Below are 21528 nucleotides of genomic sequence, written 5' to 3'. Positions count from 1 at the left end.
AGACTGGAATTCACATCCGCTGCTGGGAGAGGTCTCTTCTGTTCTTGGTGATTCTGTCTTCAGAGTCTGGGCCTCTGAACCCAGCAGCGACTGGGGTCTCTTTGTGGACAGACTGATCTCTCCTTCTGCCAGGACAGTTGTCAGACTCTATCTGTCTCTTGGGGCACCCCCCTCCTCGATACTCCTGGCTCCCATGGAACAAAACAATTTTGCAGAATGCCAACAATAAGTAGATGATGTTGTCCCGTGACTACAGCGGAACAAGACAAAAATAAGGCCACTTCTTAATGAGGACTGAACACGAAGAGAAGAAAAGACGCCGTATCATCATAAAAGTAACCAACACCCCTTCTCCTGGGTAACATGAGCCACTGTTGTTTCTTCAGCAGTGACAGTGCTAGCTACACTTTGTTCCTTCTGATTCCTAGATGATCATAATGAAGGCACTGAAGTGTTTCTGCTTCCTGACACCACCCAATTGAGAACAAATCTCTATTTCCTTAAACCCTTCCCCAAATCACCTGACAAAAAACTTAAACCTACAGTAAGTATCCTAATTCCCTTTTAGAAGATATCCTGGGGCTGGGTGCAATGGCTCACATCTATAATCTCAGTGCTTTGGGAGCACAAAGCTGGAGGATTGCTTGAAGCCAGGAGTTCAAAATCAGCCTGGGCAACACAGTGAGAGCCCATCTCTACAAAAGAATTAAAAAATTAGCCGGGCATGGTGGTGCATGCCTTACTCGGGAGGCTGAGGCAGGAGGTTCACTTGAGCCCAGGAAGTTGAGGTTGCAGTGAGCTATATGAATGTACCACTGCACTCCAGCCTGGGTGGCACAGCAAGATCATGTCACTTTAAAAAAAAAAAAAAGTAGAAGAAGCTGAGCGCAGTGGTTCATGCCTGTAATCCCAGCACTTTGGGAGGCTGAGGTGGGCGAATCACAAGGTCAGGAGTTTGAGACCAGCCTGGCCAACATGATGAAACCCCGTCTCTACTAAAAATACAAAAAAATTAGCTGGGCGTGGTGGCAGACACCTGTAATCCCAGCTACTCGGGAGGCTAAGGCAGGAGAATCACTTGAACCCAGGAGGCGGCAGCTGCAGTGAGCCAAGATCATGCCACTGCACTCCAGCCTGGGTAACAGTGCAAGACTCCATCTCAAAAAAAAAAAAAAAAAAAAAAAAAAAAAAAAAAAGATACTCTGCAGTTCCTGGGATGAGTTCTCCCTTGCTGTAGTTGGTAATACATTTGCCTTGGTTTCACTGCAGGTATGGTTCTGCTCACTAGACTTTAACATATGTCATTATGACCAGAAGGGTCAGCATTCTCCAGGAGTTTTTACCAAATCATCTGTTCGGGACAAACTAACATCCACTGTTACCTCTATGCTACCACCCTGGTCTGTGCTACCATTGACTCTCAGTTGGATTATTGAAATTTTCTTCTAACAGATTTTCTGACTTCTCCCTTTGCTTTCAATCCCCAGGTTCTTCTCAGCACAGGACTGATAATGACCCTCTAAAGAAAAAAAAAGCAATGGAGATCATGTTACTCTTCTACTCCAATACTCCAATGGCTTCCATATTGTTTAGCGTAGAAGCCAAAAGCCTTACAATGGGCCCTAAGGTCACGCATGACCTGAACCCCTGCTTGTCGTCTCCCCTCCCTCACTCTGCTCCAGCCTCACTGGTCTCCTTGCTGCTGCTTGTTCCCACCAGGCATGCTCCCTGCTCAGGACCCGTGTGCTTGCTGTTTCCTCTGACTGCTGTGTTCTTGATGCAGACATCTGCCTAGGCTGTTGCTGCATCCTTCTCAAGTCTTTGCTCAAATGTTACCTTCTGAACAAGATCCTTCCTGACTGCTTTGTTTAAAATCACAATCCCCATCCTGGCACTTTTAATCCTCCTTATTCCACCTTATTATTTTCTGTAGATTTGTTGCCTACAATACACTACATTATTTACTTATTTTGTTCATTATCTGGCTTCAGTAAGAATAGGGGCAGGGGTTGGGAATGGTGGGTCACACCTGTAATCCCAGAACCTTGGGAGGCCGAGGCGGGTGGATCACTTGAGGTCAGGAGTTTGAGACCAGCGTGGCCAACATGGTGAAACCCTGTTTCTACTAAAAATACAAAAATTAGCCAGCCATGGTTGCTCATGCCTGTAATCCCAGCTACTTGAGAGCCTGGGGCACAAGAATCACTTGAACCTGGAAGGCAGAGGTTGTGGTGAGCCAAGATCACACCACTGCACTCCAGCCTGGGTGACAGAGCAAAATTTTGTCTCAAAAAACTCACACCTGTAATCCCAGCACTTTGGGAGGCTGAGGCAGGCAGATCACGAGGTTGGGAGTTCGAGACCAGCCTGACCAACATGGTGAAACCCCATCTCTACTGAAAATACAAAAATTAGCTGGGCGTGGTGGTGGGCACCTGTAATCCCAGCTACTCAGGAGGCTGAGGCAGGAGAATCGCTTGAACCCGGGAGGCAGAGCTTGCAGTGAGCCAAGATTATGCCACTGCACTCCAGCCTGGGTGACAGAGTGAGACTCCGTCTCAAAAAAAAAAAAAAAAAAAAAATGGGGACAAGCTGTTTCTCTGTGATGTTCAGTGATATAGATCAAATCCTTAGAGCAAGTTGCTTAACCGCTTTATGCTTCAGTTTTCTCATCTGCAAAATGGGGACAAAAATAGTACCGACGTCATAAGGATAAGATTAAACAATTTAATACATATATGAAGTGTTCAGAACAGTCCCTGGACCATATTAAAGAGCTATGTAAATGTTTGTCACTATTAACAGAATCATCCACATCTTCATCACTCTTACTACCATCTTACTCTGGTAGCAAAGCAGCATAGGCCAAGACGTAGAGGTAGAAGCATGTGACATAATGTGATGGGGAACTGGAGGGTAGCACTGATGATATCCATGAGGAGTAGGGACAGGGAGGGACTGTATTACAATCTGAAATCATGTATGTTGGGTTTTTCGACTGTTTATTATCTATTTCTCCCTATTAAAATACAAACTCCAAGAACTCCATGAGGAACTGGTGCAGTAAATCACTCTATGCCAGACATATAGAAGAGTCACTGATAGCATAGTCAGGGCTCAGTAAGTTCTTTTCTTTTTTTTTGAGATGGAGTCTTGCTCTGTCGTCCAGGCTGCAGTGTGGTAGTGCTATCTTGGCTCACTTCAACCTCCACCTCCCGGGTTCAAGCAATTCTGCCTCAGCCTCCCGAGTAGCTGGGATTACAGGTGCATGACACCACGCCTGGCTACTTTTTGTATTTTTAGTAGAGACGCAGTCTTGAACTCCTGAACTCAGGTGATCCGCCTGCCTCGGCCTCCCAAACTGCTGGGATTACAGGCGTGAGCCACCATGCCTGTCCAATAAGTATTAATTAAATGAATAATGGGTTAAGGATTTTGAACTTTGTCCTGAAAATGATGGTGAGTCAATGATGCAGGGTGGAATAATGGATGAGAAGCTAGGAAGCAAGTCATCAGTTTCTTGCTGTAAATGATGACAAGGACTCGACTGGTCATCCCTTTGCAGATGAAAGCAAGAGACTTGGTGTTGGGATGAGGATGAGGGGTGGCCTCCAGGTGGGGGTGCTATTTGTGGAGATGGGATAAATGGGAGGAGGGGCAGATTTAGGAAAAGATGAGTGTTTCCATTTGACACATATTCGAGATTTGTAGGTCTAAAGTGCAGCAGAGAGGCTGGGGTTAAAGAGCGAGGCCTGGGAGTCCCTGGTGTATAAGGGGTGGTAGAGGCCCCAGGTCTGGATGGCGACCCAGCCGGTCGTCAAGTGACCACCCACTACTTGCTGTTCACAAGTCTCAGGGCTTTGTCTCCCCAGCAAGGCTGGGTATTCTTTGGGGATGGAAATACTTTCCACTGCAGCAGTAAGTACACAGTACACAGCTCAGTGCTAGGAAGATAGTCAAGAACAGAACTTGTAGAGCAGAAAGGAACCTTCAAAACCAAGTTACAGGAGAGAACTGAGGCCTGACATGGTTAAATCACATGCCTGAGGTCACTCAGCTAAGCAGCCACAGAGCTGGCTGTAGGATAGGGTCTCCAGACTGCCAGTCCAGTGCCTTTCTGAGGAGGCTGCACTACCTCAGAGTTGTGAGTTGAGTGAGCTGAGGCAGGTGACAGGGCTTGGGCTTTCGGCTTACTTGGCTTCTGTGAGCCTGAGTTTCATAATCAACAAGATTGTCAGGGGTTAACTGGGATCATGCTGCATGTAAAGTATTGTGTCTGGCACACAATAGGTGCTCAATATTTTATTGTTTACTTTCCATTCCTCTGTTCCAAGAAGGCCAGAATTTGCAATGACAAAGAAAGAATGAAAGAGTGATGGACAGAGTTGACTGCTGCCACCTGAAAGACTGCAAGACTGAGAGGTGAGTGACACGACCCGGGGCATCACATTCCTCATCAGCAGACAGAAAGTGGCCATTGCTTTCCTCCAGAAGGTATGCAAGCAGAAGCTTGGCTCCTGGTGCCAGAGTGAGCCTGTGGCTGCTTTCCCTCCACTACCACATTCCTCACTCCTTTCTTGGCTCCGCCCTGCTTGCTCAGTGACGCAGAAGGAGGAAACTGCTCCGGCTGCAAACAGTTTTCCAGGCTTAGTGGCTGCCAAAGGAATAACCGAGACGTCTGAGTTCAGCAGGTAAGGCGGGCAGAAGGAGGAAAGCTAGAAAAGCTCGAGAAGTCGATCTTGAAGAATTCTTGGGCTTCGGAGACTGGAGAGGCCAGGTGCTGGAGAACTTGGGAAGTGGGAGGGGAGCTCCCAGCCCTTGGCTGCCCGGAGGGATCTTCCTCTAGTGCCTTTCCAGGGTTCTGTCACAGTCCACACATCATTTATCCATGTTCTCAGTTTCTCAGGCATCTCTGGTCGCACTGAGAAATGAAACCAAAAGCAGGATTGTCTGTTGCGGTGCTTCCGCGGGCTGGTCTCTTCTCAACTCTGATGTGCCACTCAGGGCTTCCTGATATTTCCTCTCCTTCTCGGCTCCTTTGTTTATACCAGCCCACCTCACATCTGATTGTAATGGGGACTGTCTACACAAACACTTTAGTTCAAAGATTTCATTGCCTGGTGATCGTGTTTGTGTTGCACAATTAATTAAACCTCTAAGAGGCTAATCAGTTAACCTTTGAGGCTTTGAAACCGTCAGAGTGGTGAGATTGCTGAAAAAGGGTTACTTTGTGAAATCTATAGCAGATACAGTTATTTAAATATTCAGGCAACAGTTTCGGGCTGATGATTGAACTGGATCTGTAATTCTCAGATCTGATTGACAGTTGGATGAAATTGATAGCTGCCAGTTGCCTATTCATGTAGTAGCTATTGCACATGTGTAGGGAGAATAGAATTCATTAAGCAATTTTTTTCTTCATAAAGAGATATAATTAACTCTAACATTCACTGAGAGGCTAATATTTTGTACTTTACACACATGACTGTACTTTACACGCATGACTATTTGTTTTTGTCTCTATTTCAGAAAGCAGAAAATTGAGATTCAACAATCCAAGGTTACAGGAAGTAATAGTAAAAAATTACACAGCCACAAGCTCAAACTTAGATCTCCCTAAGGTCAGAGTATGAGCTCTTTTCACTACTGCAGATACTCCTTGACTTATGATGGGGTTACATACAGATAAACCCATCCTAAATTGAAAATATTTTAAGTCAAAAGTACATTTAATACATCTAATCTACTGAATGTCATAGCTTATCCTAGCTTACCTTAAATGTGCTCAGAACACTTACATTAGGCTACAGTTGGGCAAAATCATCTAGCTCAAAGCTTATTTTATAATAAAGTGTTAAATGTCTCATGTATTTATCGAATGCTATGCTGAAAGTAAAAAACAGAATGGTTGTATGTGTACTTGAAGTGTGGTTTCTACTGAATGTTTATGGTTTTTCCACCATTGCAAAGTCAAAAAAATCATAAGTTGAACTATCATAAGTCAGATATTGTCTGTACTTTAAACAGGGGCACACGGTTGTACAAAGAGGACATGCATAGAGTCAGCAAACAGAGTGATCAACCTTCATGGTGACATGAGAAATGCGAAGGGAAAAAAAGCCAAGAAATATATTTTTCCTATTGAATGATTCTTTTTTTATTGATAAATGATTGATGTGCATATTTTCAGGGTCTTCTTTTTTTTTTTTTTAAGAAGCCACCTATCTCTGGTAAGAATATATTTATATGACATTGAAAGCAATTTGTTAATACAGGTTAAAAATCCTAAATGCAATCATATCTTTTGAATAGTCATTCAATTCTTTGAAGTCTATCATATGAAATCTATCATAAGATCTATCATAATAAAATAAACTAAAATAAGCTGAATTTGCTGCAACATCATTTAGAATTTTTAAATTTTAAAAAACCCTTTAAAACTTATTTTTGAAAACCACTCAGTAATAGAGAAATGAAACAACTGTATGATTTCATATTACACAGCCATGAAAAATGTTTTACAAGACTTTGCAGTAACATAGGAAATGACTTATGGTATGGCATTAAATGAAACAAAGTAGGATACAAAGTTACTAACAGGGTATAATTCCAAATGTCTTAATAAATATATAGAAATACGCTAAAATATTATCATTGGCTGTTTCTGGGCATTGGGACTAGAGAAATAATTTTCTTATTTTGAATTTACATATATTTATAATATTCTGTAATTTAAAAGTTTTATAAGAAATAAATATATATATTTAGAAAAATGCTAATATAATTAATTTCTCTAATCCAAGTGTTTTCTCCCTATTGTAAAATTACAAAGCACCTCTCTTTGTCGCCAGGTGGAATATCAGAAGACTGAGAACATTGTTCCTTCCTCACACTGCTGCTCTGTTGCCAGAGAATCCCAATTTACACTCAAAGCTTCTTTGATTAAGTGCAAGGAGGTAAGTTTGCATTTTCTCAAGGAAAAGGCAAAAGTGGTAGCAGGTGGCATTTACCGTCATGGAGACCAGGGATCATAACAACCCCCAGGAGGGACCCACGTCCTCCAGTGGTAGAAGGGCTACAGTGGAAGACAATCACCTGCTGATTAAAGCTGTTCAAACCGAAGATGTTGACCTGGTCCAGCAATTGCTGGAAGGTGGGGCCAATGTGAATTTTCAGGAAGACGAAGGGGGTTGGACACCTCTGCATAACGCAGTACAAATGAGCAGGGAGGACATTGTGGAACTTCTGCTTCGTTATGATGCCGACCCTGTTCTGAGGAAGAAGAATGGGGCCACGCCTTTTATCGTCGCAGCGATTGCGGGGAACGTGAAGCTGCTGGAACTTTTCCTTTCTAAAGGAGCAGATGTCAATGAGTGTGATTTTTATGGCTTCACAGCCTTCATGGAAGCCGCTGTGTATGGTCATGTCAAAGCCCTAAAATTCCTTTATGAGAGAGGAGCAAATGTGAATTTGAGGCGAAAGACAAAGGAAGATCAAGAGCGGCTGAGGAAAGGAGGAGCCACAGCTCTCATGGACGCTGCCAAAGAAGGACACGTAGAGGTCTTGAAGATTCTCCTTGATGAGATGGGGGCAGATGTCAACGCCTGTGACAATATGGGCAGAAATGCCTTGATCCATACTCTCCTGAGCTCTCACAATAGTGATGTGGAGGCTATTACGCATCTGCTGCTGGACCATGGGGCTGATGTCAATGTGAGGGGAGAAAGAGGGAAGACGCCCTTGATCCTGGCAGTGGAGAAGAAGCACTTGGGTTTGGTGCAGAGGCTTCTGGAGCAAGAGCACATAGAGATTAATGACACAGACAGTGATGGCAAAACAGCACTGCTGCTTGCTGTTGAACTCAAACTGAAGAAAATCGCCCAGTTGCTGTGCGACCGTGGAGCCAGTACAGATTGTGGGGATCTTGTTATGATAGCCAGGCGGAATTATGACAGTTCCCTTGTGAAGTTACTTCTCTCTCATGGAGCCAAAGAACATTTTCACCCTCCTGCCGAAGACTGGAAGCCTCAGAGCTCACACTGGGGGGCAGCCCTGAAGGATCTCCACAGAATATACCGCCCTATGATTGGCAAACTCAAGTTCTTTATTGATGAAAAATACAAAATTGCTGATACTTCAGAAGGAGGCATCTACCTGGGGTTCTATGAGAAGCAAGAAGTAGCCGTGAAGACGTTCTGTGAGGGCAGCCCACGTGCACGGCAGGAAGTCTCTTGTCTGCAAAGCAGCCGAGAGAACAGTCACTTGGTGACATTCTATGGGAGTGAGAGCCACAGGGGCCATTTGTTTGTGTGTGTCACTCTCTGTGAGCAGACTCTGGAAGCGTGTTTGGAGGTGCACAGAGGGGAAGATGTGGAAAATGAGGAAGATGAGTTTGCCCGAAATGTCCTGTCATCTATATTTAAGGCTGTTCAAGAATTACACTTGTCCTGTGCATACACCCACCAGGATCTGCAACCACAAAACATCTTAATAGGTGAGCCCGCAATTCCAATTCTCTCTTAGAAATTGTGGGATCTTTGTTTATGAAAGGAAAAGTTTTTCATTGCAGGGAGTAAAGGCCTAGAGTAAATGTGGATGATTCAATTTGAGGATCATTACAAATTCATAATTACAGTGCAGTGTCTCCTGCTACCAATTATAACTGGGTTCTGTTAGTCTACATGGAGGCTGGTTGATGCCAACAGAATACCAGGCTAGCCTTATATTGCCATTGGCAAAATAAACAGATGATGGCCTGTCATAGATCAAAGTAGCTCTAGAAATTTGAGAATCCTAGAGGTGAGTTCCTTCAGACAAGGTGGCAGTAACCATGAAGTTTACTGGCAAAATTGAGGTCAAAGTTGAGGATGTCGGGACAACATGTGACGTAGTGAAGACACAGAATCCAAGGCAGAACAAGTCAGAATCCACTGGTCCAAGCCAAACAAAGGAAAGAAAAATAGCATTTTCTTTTAAATGTTAAAAGAAAAGCAGAGCTGAGCGGAAAGTCCCAGGAAGCAATATGGTACAGGGTAGCAAGCCAGGGCTTCGGCAATGATTAGGGTGACTTGAAGCCTACTTTGTAGCTTTATAACCTCAGACAAGTCACTTGATACTGTGAGCCTCAGTTTCTTCACTTGAGACTGATAATGCCTCCTTCATCAGTTTGTTATGAGGTCTAAGTGCGATGATGAAGTGGTAAGGCATTTGATACATCATAGGTGCTCAGGAAAGGCTGTTCTTGCCTAAAGGTCTAAGCAGAGTACGTACCTGATCCATAGACATGCACTGAGATTTAAGCTCAGTGTAAGGGAACAGCTCCTTTACAAATCTGTGCTTTTGGCCCCTGGAACTGCATGAACGAGGAGCTGGTTAAATTTATCCTCATCCCATTCATGTCCTTTGTAGGGACGTGGATGCAGCTGGAAACCATCATTCTCAGCAAACTATCACAAGAACAGAAAACCAAATACTGCATGTTCTCATTCATAGGTGGGAACTGAACAATGCAAACACTTGGACACAGGAAGGGGAACATCACACACTGGGGCCTGTCGTGGGGTGGGGGAGGGGGGAGGGACAGCATTAGGAGATACACCTAATGTGAATGACGAGTTAATGGGTGCAGCACACCAACATGGCACATGTATACATATGTAACAAACCTGCACGTTGTGCACCTGTACCCTAGAACATAAAGTATAATAAAAAAAAAATTTATCCTCATCCCTTCCTACCCCCTGACCTGGAAAAAATAAAATGTAAGTGCTGCTCTTGGCAGGTACCTAATAGATCAAATGAAACAACGCACATGGCGGTGTTTTGAGGGGTGAATGGCAATACAGATATAAGGTTTATTATTGCCTTCCACGGAGATGATGATTTTTACAGCATGTTACATGTTTATGTAAATCAATTGACTCTCACTTTATGGAGAATGAGTACTTTCTTTTTTTTTTTTTTTTTTGAGGCAGAGTCTCGCTCTGTCGACCTGGCTGGAGTACAGTGGCCGGATCTCAGCTCACTGCAAGCTCCGCCTCCCGGGTTTATGCGATTCTCCTGCCTCAGCCTCCCGAGTAGCTGGGACTACAGGCGCCCGCCACCTCACCCGGCTAATTTTGTATTTTAGTAGAGACGAGGTTTCACCGTGTTAGCCAGGATGGTCTCGATCTCCTGACCTCGTGATCCACCCGTCTCAGCCTCCCAAAGTGCTGGGATTACAGGCTTGAGCCACCGCACCCGGCCAGAGAATGAGTATTTTCAATGTGCCTCTGCACGCTTTTCCTTAGATTCTAAGAATGCTGTTCACCTGGCAGATTTTGATAAGAGCATCAAGTGGACTGGAGATCCACAGGAAGTCAAGAGAGATCTAGAGGTAAATTCTACAATCCAGTTTACCTTTCTTCTTACTGCCTCCTTGTTCTTTCATGTAGTAGTCAGGGTTCTCTAGAGGGACAGAACTAGTAGGACATATGTATATATGAAAGGGAGTTTATTAAGGAGAATTGACTCACACGGTCACAACATAAAGTCCCACAATAGGCCATCTGCAAGCTGAGGAACAAGGAAGCCAGTGGTGGATCAGTCTGAGTACCAAAACCTCAAAAGTAGGGAAGCTGACGTGCAGCCTTCACTCTGTGGCCAAAGGCCTGAGAGCCCCTGGCAAACCACTGGTGTAAGTGCAAAAGTCCATAAGCTGAAGAACTTGGATACTGATGTTTGAGGGCAGGAAGCATCCAGCACAGGAGAAAGAGGAAGGCCAGAAGTCTTAGCAAGTCATCTGCTCTTTCATTTTCTGCCTGCTTTATTTTAGCCATGCTGGCAGCTGATCAGATGGTGCCCACCCAGACTGAAGGTGGGTCTGCCTCTCCCAGTCCACTGACTCAAATGTTACTCTCCTTTGGCAACACCCTCACAGACACACCCAGGGATAATACTTTGCATCCTTCAACTCAATCAAGTTGACACTCAATATTAACCATCACAGTTCTTTACCTTATTTCCTATGGGCAATTGGAGGGCTTTCTATTTTAACCAGGAAAAAAAGAACGTTCAAGGCTTTCCCCATCTTGCTCACTGTCCTGACTCCCCTGCAGGCCACGGCATTTCCTTGGGCTTCTCCTTCAGCAGAGCTTTCAAGATGACAAGGGGAACGTGCAACAGCTTGGGTCGGTGCGGAGTTGGCTGTCGCTGTGTCCCCTTACTGTATCTCTTTGAATCTCTCTTCCTCCATTAGCTTAATAAGTAAATAAACTGAGCATGCCACATCTCCTCTCCAGAAGAGAATTTCAAATATCTCCTATATTCATTGAGGAGTTATTTTTCTACCTAAGAACAAAGTAAGTGAGGTTTCTTTCACCACAAATTCAAACTCGTGGGCTACGCTCTGAAGAAGGCTGGATACTAAGGTTCTCTGAAATCTCCTGGGAGGAGTGAGGTCAATTCCCAGCTTGAAAGAACCTAAGCTTGGCCAAAAAGATGACGACTCTGAAATAGCTGTTGCTCCTGAGAGGGCATGGAGATTGGCCGCTATAGACCAAAGCTCCCAGGCTGATTCTGACCCTTTCAGGGTAGGTCTTTCCTGGAGAGTTTTGCAGGGTGCTGCACTTTCAACCCAATGGACAAGACTCTCCATCCATATGTCTGGCCTCCTGGTTTGGTGGCATCAGATTTCAGCTCCTTCCTTGACTGGTGGCTAGTGCAAAGAGTTCCTTAGGTGACCTTCTTCTTGGCCTTTCCTCCTGGCCATGGCCTAATCCCTGGGGTCATCACTGCACCTCTCCTGGCCTGGACTGACTTTTTTATTTGCTGCGTGATATAGCCTCAGACCCGAAGTCCCAGTTCCCAGCCAGGCTCCCAGTTCTCCCTTTGTTTAAAGCATTCTCCCTTTCCTTAATTTATCTATATTCTATCCATACATTTGAGGCCCAGCTCAAATCTCTCTTCCTCTGAGCAGTCTGCCCTAACAACTGTGACTCATATGTATCTTTTGCTCTTTATAAAACTAAGTGGTATGGGCTACATACTGCCTTGAAGAGGTCTCTATGCACAAATCTGTGTCTTCCCTCCCTAACAAGCCTACAAACTACTTCAGATTCCTCCTATCATCTTGTTTGCTAATAGCCTGCACCACTCCTTCCAGGGTAACCCTAATAATTAGTAAGCACCTTTGGCTTGATTTTTGGCTTTTGTGCAGGACCTTGGACGGCTGGTCCTCTATGTGGTAAAGAAGGGAAACATCTCATTTGAGGAGCTGAAGGCTCAAAGTAATGAAGAGGTAGTTCAACTTTCTCCGGATGAGGAAACTAAGGACCTCATTCATCGTCTCTTCCACCCTGGGGAACATGTGAGGGACTGTCTGAGTGACTTGTTAGGTCATCCCTTCTTTTGGACTTGGGAGAGGTAAGTAAAACTTTGAGCAGATGCCACAGGCCTCCAGGATGGAGAGGGTGAGGTGGTGCAGACAGAAGTCTGGGCTGCATATCAGGAGACCCAGGCTTTTTTCTCAGCTTGGGATTTACTGGCTGTATGTCCTTGGAGAGATGACTTAACCTCTCTGGAGTCTGCTTTTCATTTCTGAAGAATAAGGGGGGAAAAAAGAGATGCTTGCCTCTCCCATCATGCAGAATTTTTGAAGACATGGTTGTATTACTTTTATTAAAAATCAAAATCTGGCCAGGTGCGGTGGCTCACGCCTGTAATCCCAGCACTTTGGGAGGCCGAGGCGGGCAGATCACAAGGTCAGGAGTTCCAGACCAGCCTAGTCAGCATGGTGAAACCCTGTCTCTACTAAAAATACAAAAATTAGCCGAGCGTGGTGGCAGGTGCCTGTAATGCCACCTACTTGGGAGGCTGAGGCAGGAGAATCGCTTGAACCCGGGAGGTGGAGGTTGCCGTGAGCCAAGATTGTGCCACTACATTCTTGTCTGGGGGACAGAGCAAGACTCCATCTCAAAAAAAAAAAAAAAAAAGAAAGAAAAGAAAACACAAAACGCCAAAATCTAACAGTTTCCTTTTTCTAGAAAAGGAAAAGGAGGGATAGGGTGATCATGATCATTTAGATCATTTAGTCATCTTCAGCCGCTATAGGACGCTTCGGAATGTGGGAAATGAATCCGACATCAAAACACGAAAACATAAAAGTGAGATCCTCAGACTACTGCAACCTGGGCCTTCTGAACATTCCGTAAGTTTTGACAAGTGGACGACTAAGGTATGAATAATTCCTACAGCGCAGGGGTTATTCCAGGAATAAGAATTTGTGTAATGTTTCATGTTAGTTTTCCTATCTTATTTTATACCAGTGGCCAACCAGAGCCTGAAAGAGGTGATTTCCTCTCCTGCCCTCCCCATCCCTATTTCCTTAGGCTCCCCACTGGGGTGTCTACTTCCACTTTCAGAAGCTGGCCCTCTCTCTGTCCCATTCAGACTCATGCCTCTCTGATAGACTTTTATTCAGGACCCCCCTGGATGGCCTTATTCCAGCCCACGAGCCATTCCCTCACACTTGGCTGATAATCCTATTACCATTATGGCAAGAGCAGCTGACTAAATAGAACTTAATCTAAGGGAAGTGCTTCACCATGAGGCGTTTCAGTCCGGGTACGGCCTGGCTGCCTCCACTGCCTGTGAACAGCCCAGCTCTCAGGATCCACACACAGACCTACATTGTGCCTGAAGAAATAGACTATGAAGAAAAGATGATCTTTCAAATTGCTCTCTTTAAGAAAAGTTCCATGTAACTTGCATTAAGTATAGTGGAACTCTACAAAAATTATTCACCATCTCAATCTAGTCAGTACTGTCAGAACTTTCATTATTAATTAACAAACATATATACAATACCAATTATGTGCTAGACCACCCATGCAAGGCCCTGAGCATACAAAGCAGAATACAGTGTGTCCCTGTGGGGCTGAGAAGCCCATGGAAATGATGCTGTGGGATGTGTGCTGGGCATCCCAGGGACATGTGCAAAGCACTATGGGAGAACCCATAATCTTCAGGTCTTGGAAACCAACAGCTTCCTATCCTAGGCCTGACCTGGGTTACTGCTTCTCCTGATTCTTGTTTTGCTTTCCTTCCCTCACTGGTCTCTAGACTGCACATCACACTCATAATTACTGGCTTATGGTCCATTTTCCTGTAAGTTCCATGAAGGCAGAGACTACCCATTGTCTTGTGAGTTATTGTATCCCTGGCGTGGAGTAGATGTGCCATAACTCTACTAAACGAATGTCTATCAAACTTTGGCTAAAACTTTAACTTATAGAAACAAAGGAATTTGAAAGCAGCTGTGATAGTGATAGCTAATGATTACATAGTGCTTGATTATGTAGCAGCCATAGTTCTTGGGACTTTACATGAGTTACTACATTTAATCCTTATCACAACTGCTGAGACAATCATCTATATTTTGCAGATGAGCAAGCTGAGGCACAGACAAATAATTTTTCCAACTACACAGAACCAGTAAGGGGTGCACCAGGATTTGAAGCTGGGAAGGATGGCTGCAGAGGCCATGTGCTTAAGCCACACCACTACACAAAGCTATGATGGCATCAAGTCTACCAACTCATTTATTCACTGAGGAAACTGAGGCTCAGAGACCACACTCAAATTACTCATGCCCGGACAGTCAGAGATTGGCAGAGCTGGAAAGAGGAAGTTGTTCTTTTATTCCCAATGTATTGGTTCTTTTCCTGAAATTCCATGAGCTTATATTGAATTTTGATAGACTTCAAGTTTTACCTTTTAATCCCCATTTTACACTTTGTTTTCCTGCTGACTTGCCCCTTTTCATGGTGACACAATTAATTTTGTTAGCATAGGTCTGGAGCCCAAGTTTTCCAGCTTGTATGACTGTATTGGTTCTTGACTTGCCCCATCCTGCCACACATACGTGCTTGACATTTCTCACGGGTGTTCTGCACAGAGTGCACCTGGCCAGTCTCAGCAGCATCCTCACTAGCATTGCTCTTTCATCAGTCCTAAGTGACCCACTGGATTCTTGACTGTTGCATTTTGATCTTGTAGCCCAAACTCTGAGAGCCATCTATGGCTCTGTATCTATGAGGGTGACAAGCACAGAGAAAGAGGATGACATTACTATGATATGAAAGGAGTTGCCCCGGGATACCTGCAGGCAAGGAGAAACAAGTAACCTTGTTTAAAATATAAACTTTAGAGGGTACTAGTACAGTTTTGTTACATGGATATATTGTGTAGTGGTAAAGTTGGGCTTTTAGTTTAACCATTACCTGAATAATGTACATTGTACCCATTAAGTAATTTCTCATCCCTCTCCCTCCTCCAACCCTCCCACATTTCCAAGTCTCCAATTCTATTATTCCACTCCATACATCCATGTGTACACATTATTGAGCTGCCACTTATAAGTGAGAACATGTGATACTTGACTTTCTGTTTGTGAGTCATTTCACTTAAGATAATGGCCTCTAGTTCCATCCATGTGGCTACAAAAGACATGATTTCATTCTTCTTTTTTATGACTGAAATATATATATATAATATATATATTTACTATATAATAATATTATATATATTATATAAACATTTTCCCTTTATCCAATCATCTGTTGATCGACACTGACGTGTGATTCCAGTATCTCTCTGCTATTATGAATAGCTGCTGTAATAACATATGACGGATGCAGGTATCTTTGATAAAAGGTTTCTTGGGCCTGAGCCTGCCAATCGGCTCACGGCCTGTAATCAGCAACTTTGGGAGGCCCGATGGTGGGTGGCATCACTGATGGCAGGAGTTTGAGACCAGGCCTGGCCAAAATGGCTGGAAATCCTTATCTCTACTAAAATATACAACTGTAGCCAAGCATGTGGCACACGTCTGCCAATCCCAGCGCTACTTGGAGGCTGAGGGCATTGAGAATTGCTTCAGCCTGGTTGAAGCAGGAGTTTGCGGTGAGCTAAGATGGCCTGCCACCTGCCACTCCAGAGCATTTTTCATATGCTTTTTTGGCCTTTGTATGTCTTCTTTTGAGAAATGTCTATTCATGTCATTTGCCCTTTGCCACCTTTTTTAATGAGCTTATTAATTTTTTTATTGTTAATTGCTTTGAGATTCCTTTGTAAATGCCTGGATATCAGTCTCTTGTTGGATGCATAGTTTGCAAATATTTTTTTCCCATGCTGCCAGTTTGTTTGTTCACTCTGCTTTGTTTATTTCTTTGCCCTGCGTGCGAAGTTTTATTTAATTAAACCCATCCTCTTTTATTTTCGTGTGTTTGCTTTTGAGGTTTAGTATGAATTCTTTGCCTAGACCAATGTCCAGAAGGAGTTTGTTCTAGATTTTCTTTACTATTTTATAGATTTTCAGTCTTACATTTAAGTCTATATCCCATCTTGTAGTTGATTTTTGTATACAGTGTGAGAGAGAGTCTAGTTTAATTCTTTTACATATGGCAATCTAATTGTGCCCAGCACCCACTTACTGAATAGGGTATCCTTTCCAGTGTTGTGGTTTTGCTGACTTTGTCAAAGATCAGTTGTTGTTGGAGACGTGGCTTTATTGGGGTTTTGTTCTTTCGCATTGATTAGTGTCGTATTTTTACGAAGTACTGTGCGTTTTGGTTATCTTAAGGCCTGGCAGAATAATCGGAGGTATTCCATAATAGTGATACCTCAACTTTGTTCTTTTTCCTTAAGATGCCTGTGGCTATTGGGGGTCTTTTTGGTCTTCATTGAATTTTAGGATGTTTTTTCTTTTTTCTATTTTTATGTTTTTGAGGCGGTAGTCTTGCTCTGCGCCCAGGCTGGAGTGCAGTGGCCGGATCTCATCACTGCAAGCTCGCTCCCGGGTTCCTCCCATTCTTCCTGCCTCAGCCTCCGGAGTAGCGGGACTACAGGGCGCCCGCACCCAGGATTTTTTTTCTAATGCTTTGAAAAATGATGTGGTATTTGATAGCGATGTGTGTTGAATGTGTAGATTGCTTTGGACAGTGGTGATCACTTTAACATATATTAATTATTCCTTTTTTGGAAATATCCTAAAAAAACAAAAACAAACAAACAAAATAACCGTCACTTTGGCCATGGTTGCCAGGGCCTGTTTCAGTCTGAACGCCCTTTTAAGAAAGAAATGTAAGTCACAGTACGAATTTGAAAGGGTTGACCACAGGTAAAAATATGATAATAGTATAATAAGCAAATTCCTAGTATAGAGTCAAGATTTTTCAACCATATTTATATATTTAATTCTTATGAAAACATTTACTTGGGAAAATACATGGAACACACATTGAACATATTATAATCTCACGTTCCGGATCAATTATATATATAGTTTTAATTTTTAAAAATTAATTTTTTTGCTGAGTGCAGTAGTCTCATGCCTGTACATGAACCGCCACTTGAGAGCCAGGGGGCGAATCACGAGGCAGGAGTTTGAGGGACCAGTCGGTCCAACATGGGAAACCCTGTTTCTTACTTAAAATTACAAAAAAAAAAAAAAAAAAAATTAGCTGGGTCGTAGTTGGCAGGGTGCCGTTTAATTCCAGCTACTCAGGAGGCTGAGGCAGGCAGAGTTGCTTGAACCTGGGAGGCAGTGGTTGCAGTTGAGCTGAGATTGTGCCACTGCACTCCAGCTCTGGCGACAGAGTGAGACTCCATCTCACAAAAAAAAAAAAAAAAAAGTATTATTTTAAGATGGAGTCTTGCTCTGTTGCCGAGGCTGGAGTGCAGTAGCGCAATCTCAGCTCACTGCAACCTCCACCTCCCAGGTTCAAGAGACTCTCCTGCCTCGGTCTCCCAAGTAGCTGGGATTACAGGCGGCGCCACCACGCCCAGCTAATTTTTGTATTTTTAGTAGAAACGAGGTTTCACTATGTTGGCCAGGCTGGTCTCAAACTCCTGACCTCAGGTAATCTGCCCATTTCGACCTCTCAAAGTGCTGGGACTACAGATGTGAGCCACCACGCCCGGCCCAGACACAATTATAGTTAGCATTTTGGTATACAGCATTTACTTCCCTTTTAAAATTATTTTGCTTTATTAATTAGTTGGTAATTATAGAATATATGAATATATTCAAATTTATATTTTGCCTTTTGGTATGAATATTCCATCAGGATTTATTTTGTGTTGCTACCACATTTGTGTGTGTGTGTGTGTGTTTTTTAGGTTAATGAAGATGTTATGAAAAAAATGAATGAGTTTTATAAAAAAACAGGCAATTTCTACCAGAACACTGTGGGTGATCTGCTAAAGTTCATCCGGAATTTGGGAGAACACATTGATGAAGAAAAGCATAAAAAGTAAGTATTGCTTTCATTCCTACAAATTATATGTGAAATGAGAACAATTTAAAAAATCCAATTCTAAGTTTATATCTATGATGAAAAAAAGAAACTTTATTTTGATGAAAGAAAAGTAATTCCTTCCCTCTGTGTGTAAAAGGGCTATCACTGTGGCCTTACAATTAATGAGGGACATGTCCAGCAGGCGTTCGTCTTCTTTGTTATTTTTTTGTTGGATAAATGGTAAAACAAATTGAACAGGAGCTAGTGACTCCCTTCTGTGAAGTAACACAGGAGACTGGACGGCTAGATAAAGTGAATGTAGAGTTACATACGTCTAAAAATAGCCCACATTAGTTAGATCAACTTTTGCTGACAAAAATGTTAGTTGTAAACTCACAAAAAAGTCTCGCAGTTCAGGGCTCTTCTAGATTTTGGAATTATAGGTAGAGGATTGTGGCATTGCACTATTTCCATTTTATGAATGAACAATCTAAAGTGCAGAAAGATTGTGGCCAAAGGTTGCACAATTAGTTGAAGAGTCAGGGGAGGAGTCTTGCTCTGTCAGATTCCAAAGTCCTTATGCATTCTGCAATAGAAATCAAGCGAGCAAAGAGATCTTCAGGGCCATATGCTGTGAAGTGGGGAAGAATAATTTGGGGCAAGCATGCTGAACCATCTGTGTTTTATTTCAGGATGAAATTAAAAATTGGAGACCCTTCCCGGTATTTTCAGAAGACATTTCCAGATCTGGTGATCTATGTCTATACAAAACTACAGAACACAGAATATAGAAAGCATTTCCCCCAAACCCACAGTTCAAACAAGCCTCAGTGTGATGGAGCTGGTGGGGCCAGTAGGTTGGCCAGCCCTCGGTGCTGATGGACTGATTTGTTGGAGTTCAGGGAACTACTTATTAGCTGTAGAGTCCTTGGCAAGTCACAACGTTCTGGGCCTTTTAACTCACCAGGTTGCTTGTGAGGGATGAGTTGCATAGCTGATGTCAGTCCCTGGCATTGTGTATTCCATATGTCTATAACAAAAGCAATATATGCCCAGACTACACTAGCCCATAAGTTTACCCACTAACTGGGATGACATTCTGCTAAGATTCCTTTTGTCAATTGCTCCAAAAGAATGAGTGCCTTGACCCCTAATGCTGCATATGTTACAATTCTCTCATTTAATTTTCCCAATGATCTTGCAACACAGGGATTATCATCCCCATTTAAGAACTGAGGAACCTGAGACTCAGAGAGTGTGAGCTACTGGCCCAAGATTATTCAATTTATACCTAGCACTTTATAAATGGACATGGTGTTATTGGTACCTCTCATTTGGGTACCTTAAAACTTAACTATCCTTCCAGGGCTCTTCCAGGTGAGTCCCAAAACATATATAGGGGCTCCAGGAAGCTCATTCACTCATTCATTCATTCAGTATTTATTGAGCATCTAGTATAAGTCTGGGCACTGAGTGCATGAATTCCACTCCTTCCAGAACCAACTGCATTGGTTTTCCATGACCTTAGGCAGTAGTTCTCAACTAGGGGGCAATTTTGCACTGCAGAGAGCATTTAGCAGTGTCTGAAGAAGTTTTTGGTGTCACAGCTTTGTGGGGCGCATGCTATGGCATTTAGTGAGTCAAGGCCAGGGATGCTGCCAAACTTACCTTGCACAGGATAGCCCCTGCAACAAAGAATTATCCAGACCAACTATCAATGGTGCTGAGGTTGAGAAAGTCTGCCTTAAGGGGTTGGGATGCTTTTGAACTCTCTTAGGACCCAGGACTGTGGAGTGTGTGGACCACCCCGCAGAGGAGAGACTCAGATTTGTTTACTCTTGCTGGATCAGTAGCGATGGAGTTCCTTCTGGTGTCAGCCCCTCAGGAGGCTTCCAGGCCTCCCTCACTTCCCCTACCCAGTCTAGGAGCTCTTTCTGGCTCCCAAGCACCCAGAGCTTTCCTCCGCCTTTTAGTTTTGGTTCCTCCACTGGAATATAGGCTCCTTACGGGTGATGGCTATCTTTTCTTGACTTTGTATCTTCACTGCCAAGCAAAAAGTCTGCCAAGTGGGAATGTTCAATAAATATGCATTGAATAATGAATGAACCATCTTTGTACATGAATAATAATACTGTCTTACATTTTCTGGTGCTTTATAATGTACACATTGCATCTGTATATTTTATTTTATTTAATTTTCAAAACAATCCTTTAAGGTCAACATTGTTATCCTTATTTTGCTAATGAGGAAACTAAGGTTAGAAACATTTTGATTTCCTCTAGGACATATAGCTAGGAAGCGTTACTATCTTGATTTGAACAAATTTTTTGGTGCTAAGTCTGATGTTCTTTCCATGAATCATTGTGGTGGTTTAGATGGAGCTTTGTCATGGGAATAAAACAGTACCTTAGGTTCTTTCTGAAAAGGAGGTATCTAGCAATGGATAAATAGATATCGCCGAATGAAATTTAATGTTGGTTAGGAACAGATTTAAGGCTTAAAAAATATTTTATGAGCAGCAAGATTGCTTTAACTTTTAAAATGAAGCTTTGGTTGTCTGATTGGTAATGAGCACCTGGATATGTCAATCAAAATGGCCATTTGTGAAGCTTACTCAATAAAACTTTAAATCATCTTATTTAGTCTGATTTTCTTTAAGTGACATTTCCACTTTAGGGAGTGGGTGATATCTACAATAGGAAATATTCACTAAGTAATTCCTGGGTAAGTTTTAAGAAAGGACATCCTGCTGTCTGAAAATGGGAAAAGGAGTTATTTTTGACTCTCTAGTAATTCTGGAACAATGTGGGCCTAGCATGTAGCGAGAGAAAGGAGGAAATGATCATTTTCCCTCTGCTTGAGTTCTCTGAGAGTTTCTGTTGACATTCTGCAAACATTTCTCATTCAGTTGTCATCACCACAAACGTTTCACTGAGCATGTAGTTCATATCAGGTCCTGTGTTAGGCAGGCTGATTCTGTACTCTTGCTCGGGGGTAGAAGCTCTCTCCCCATATGTTTTACTCAGCAGTTGGTGGCATTTACATGTCTCTCCAATAGGCCTGAGAGAGCAGAGGTCATATCCCAGTTCCTCACATGGTTCCTGGTATGTTATAAGTATGTAGTGTGTTTAAGTTATAAGATACTCCTTGAATTCATAGGTTGAGAAGAACATTTAACATTTGATTTTTGGTGGGTCTTTACTGGAGCTGCAGCCTAGGAGAGAGGTAAGTCTTGGAGCTGAGCCCTGG

General features: G+C 43.1%; 1 protein-coding gene across 3 annotated transcripts; it reads left to right on the top strand.

The window, feature by feature from the left end:
* The first annotated feature begins 4572 nt into the window (after nt 1-4572).
* Nucleotides 4573-20917, top strand: RNASEL (ribonuclease L). 3 transcript variants are annotated; one of them, XM_017848121.1, is made up of 7 exons: nt 4573-4691; nt 6852-8494; nt 10290-10375; nt 12197-12402; nt 13081-13186; nt 18160-18293; nt 18971-20917. In XM_017848121.1, exons 2-7 carry the CDS (start codon nt 7015-7017, stop codon nt 19155-19157), a joined length of 2199 nt encoding a protein of 732 aa, XP_017703610.1. In that variant the 5' UTR covers nt 4573-4691; nt 6852-7014; the 3' UTR covers nt 19158-20917. The 3 variants fall into 3 exon arrangements, with proteins under 3 accessions (XP_017703610.1, XP_017703609.1, XP_017703611.1); XM_017848120.1 differs by having other exon boundaries at nt 13081-13213; XM_017848122.1 differs by lacking the exons at nt 13081-13186; nt 18971-20917 and having other exon boundaries at nt 18160-18283.
* The last annotated feature ends 611 nt before the right edge of the window (nt 20918-21528 follow it).

Source organism: Rhinopithecus bieti, unplaced genomic scaffold (assembly GCF_001698545.2).
Source record: "Rhinopithecus bieti isolate Rb0 unplaced genomic scaffold, ASM169854v2 scaffold_27006, whole genome shotgun sequence".
NCBI classification, from domain to species: domain Eukaryota; kingdom Metazoa; phylum Chordata; class Mammalia; order Primates; family Cercopithecidae; genus Rhinopithecus; species Rhinopithecus bieti.
The sequence above is the reverse complement of the archived record's forward strand: the minus strand, read 5'-3'. Positions and strand labels throughout refer to the sequence as shown.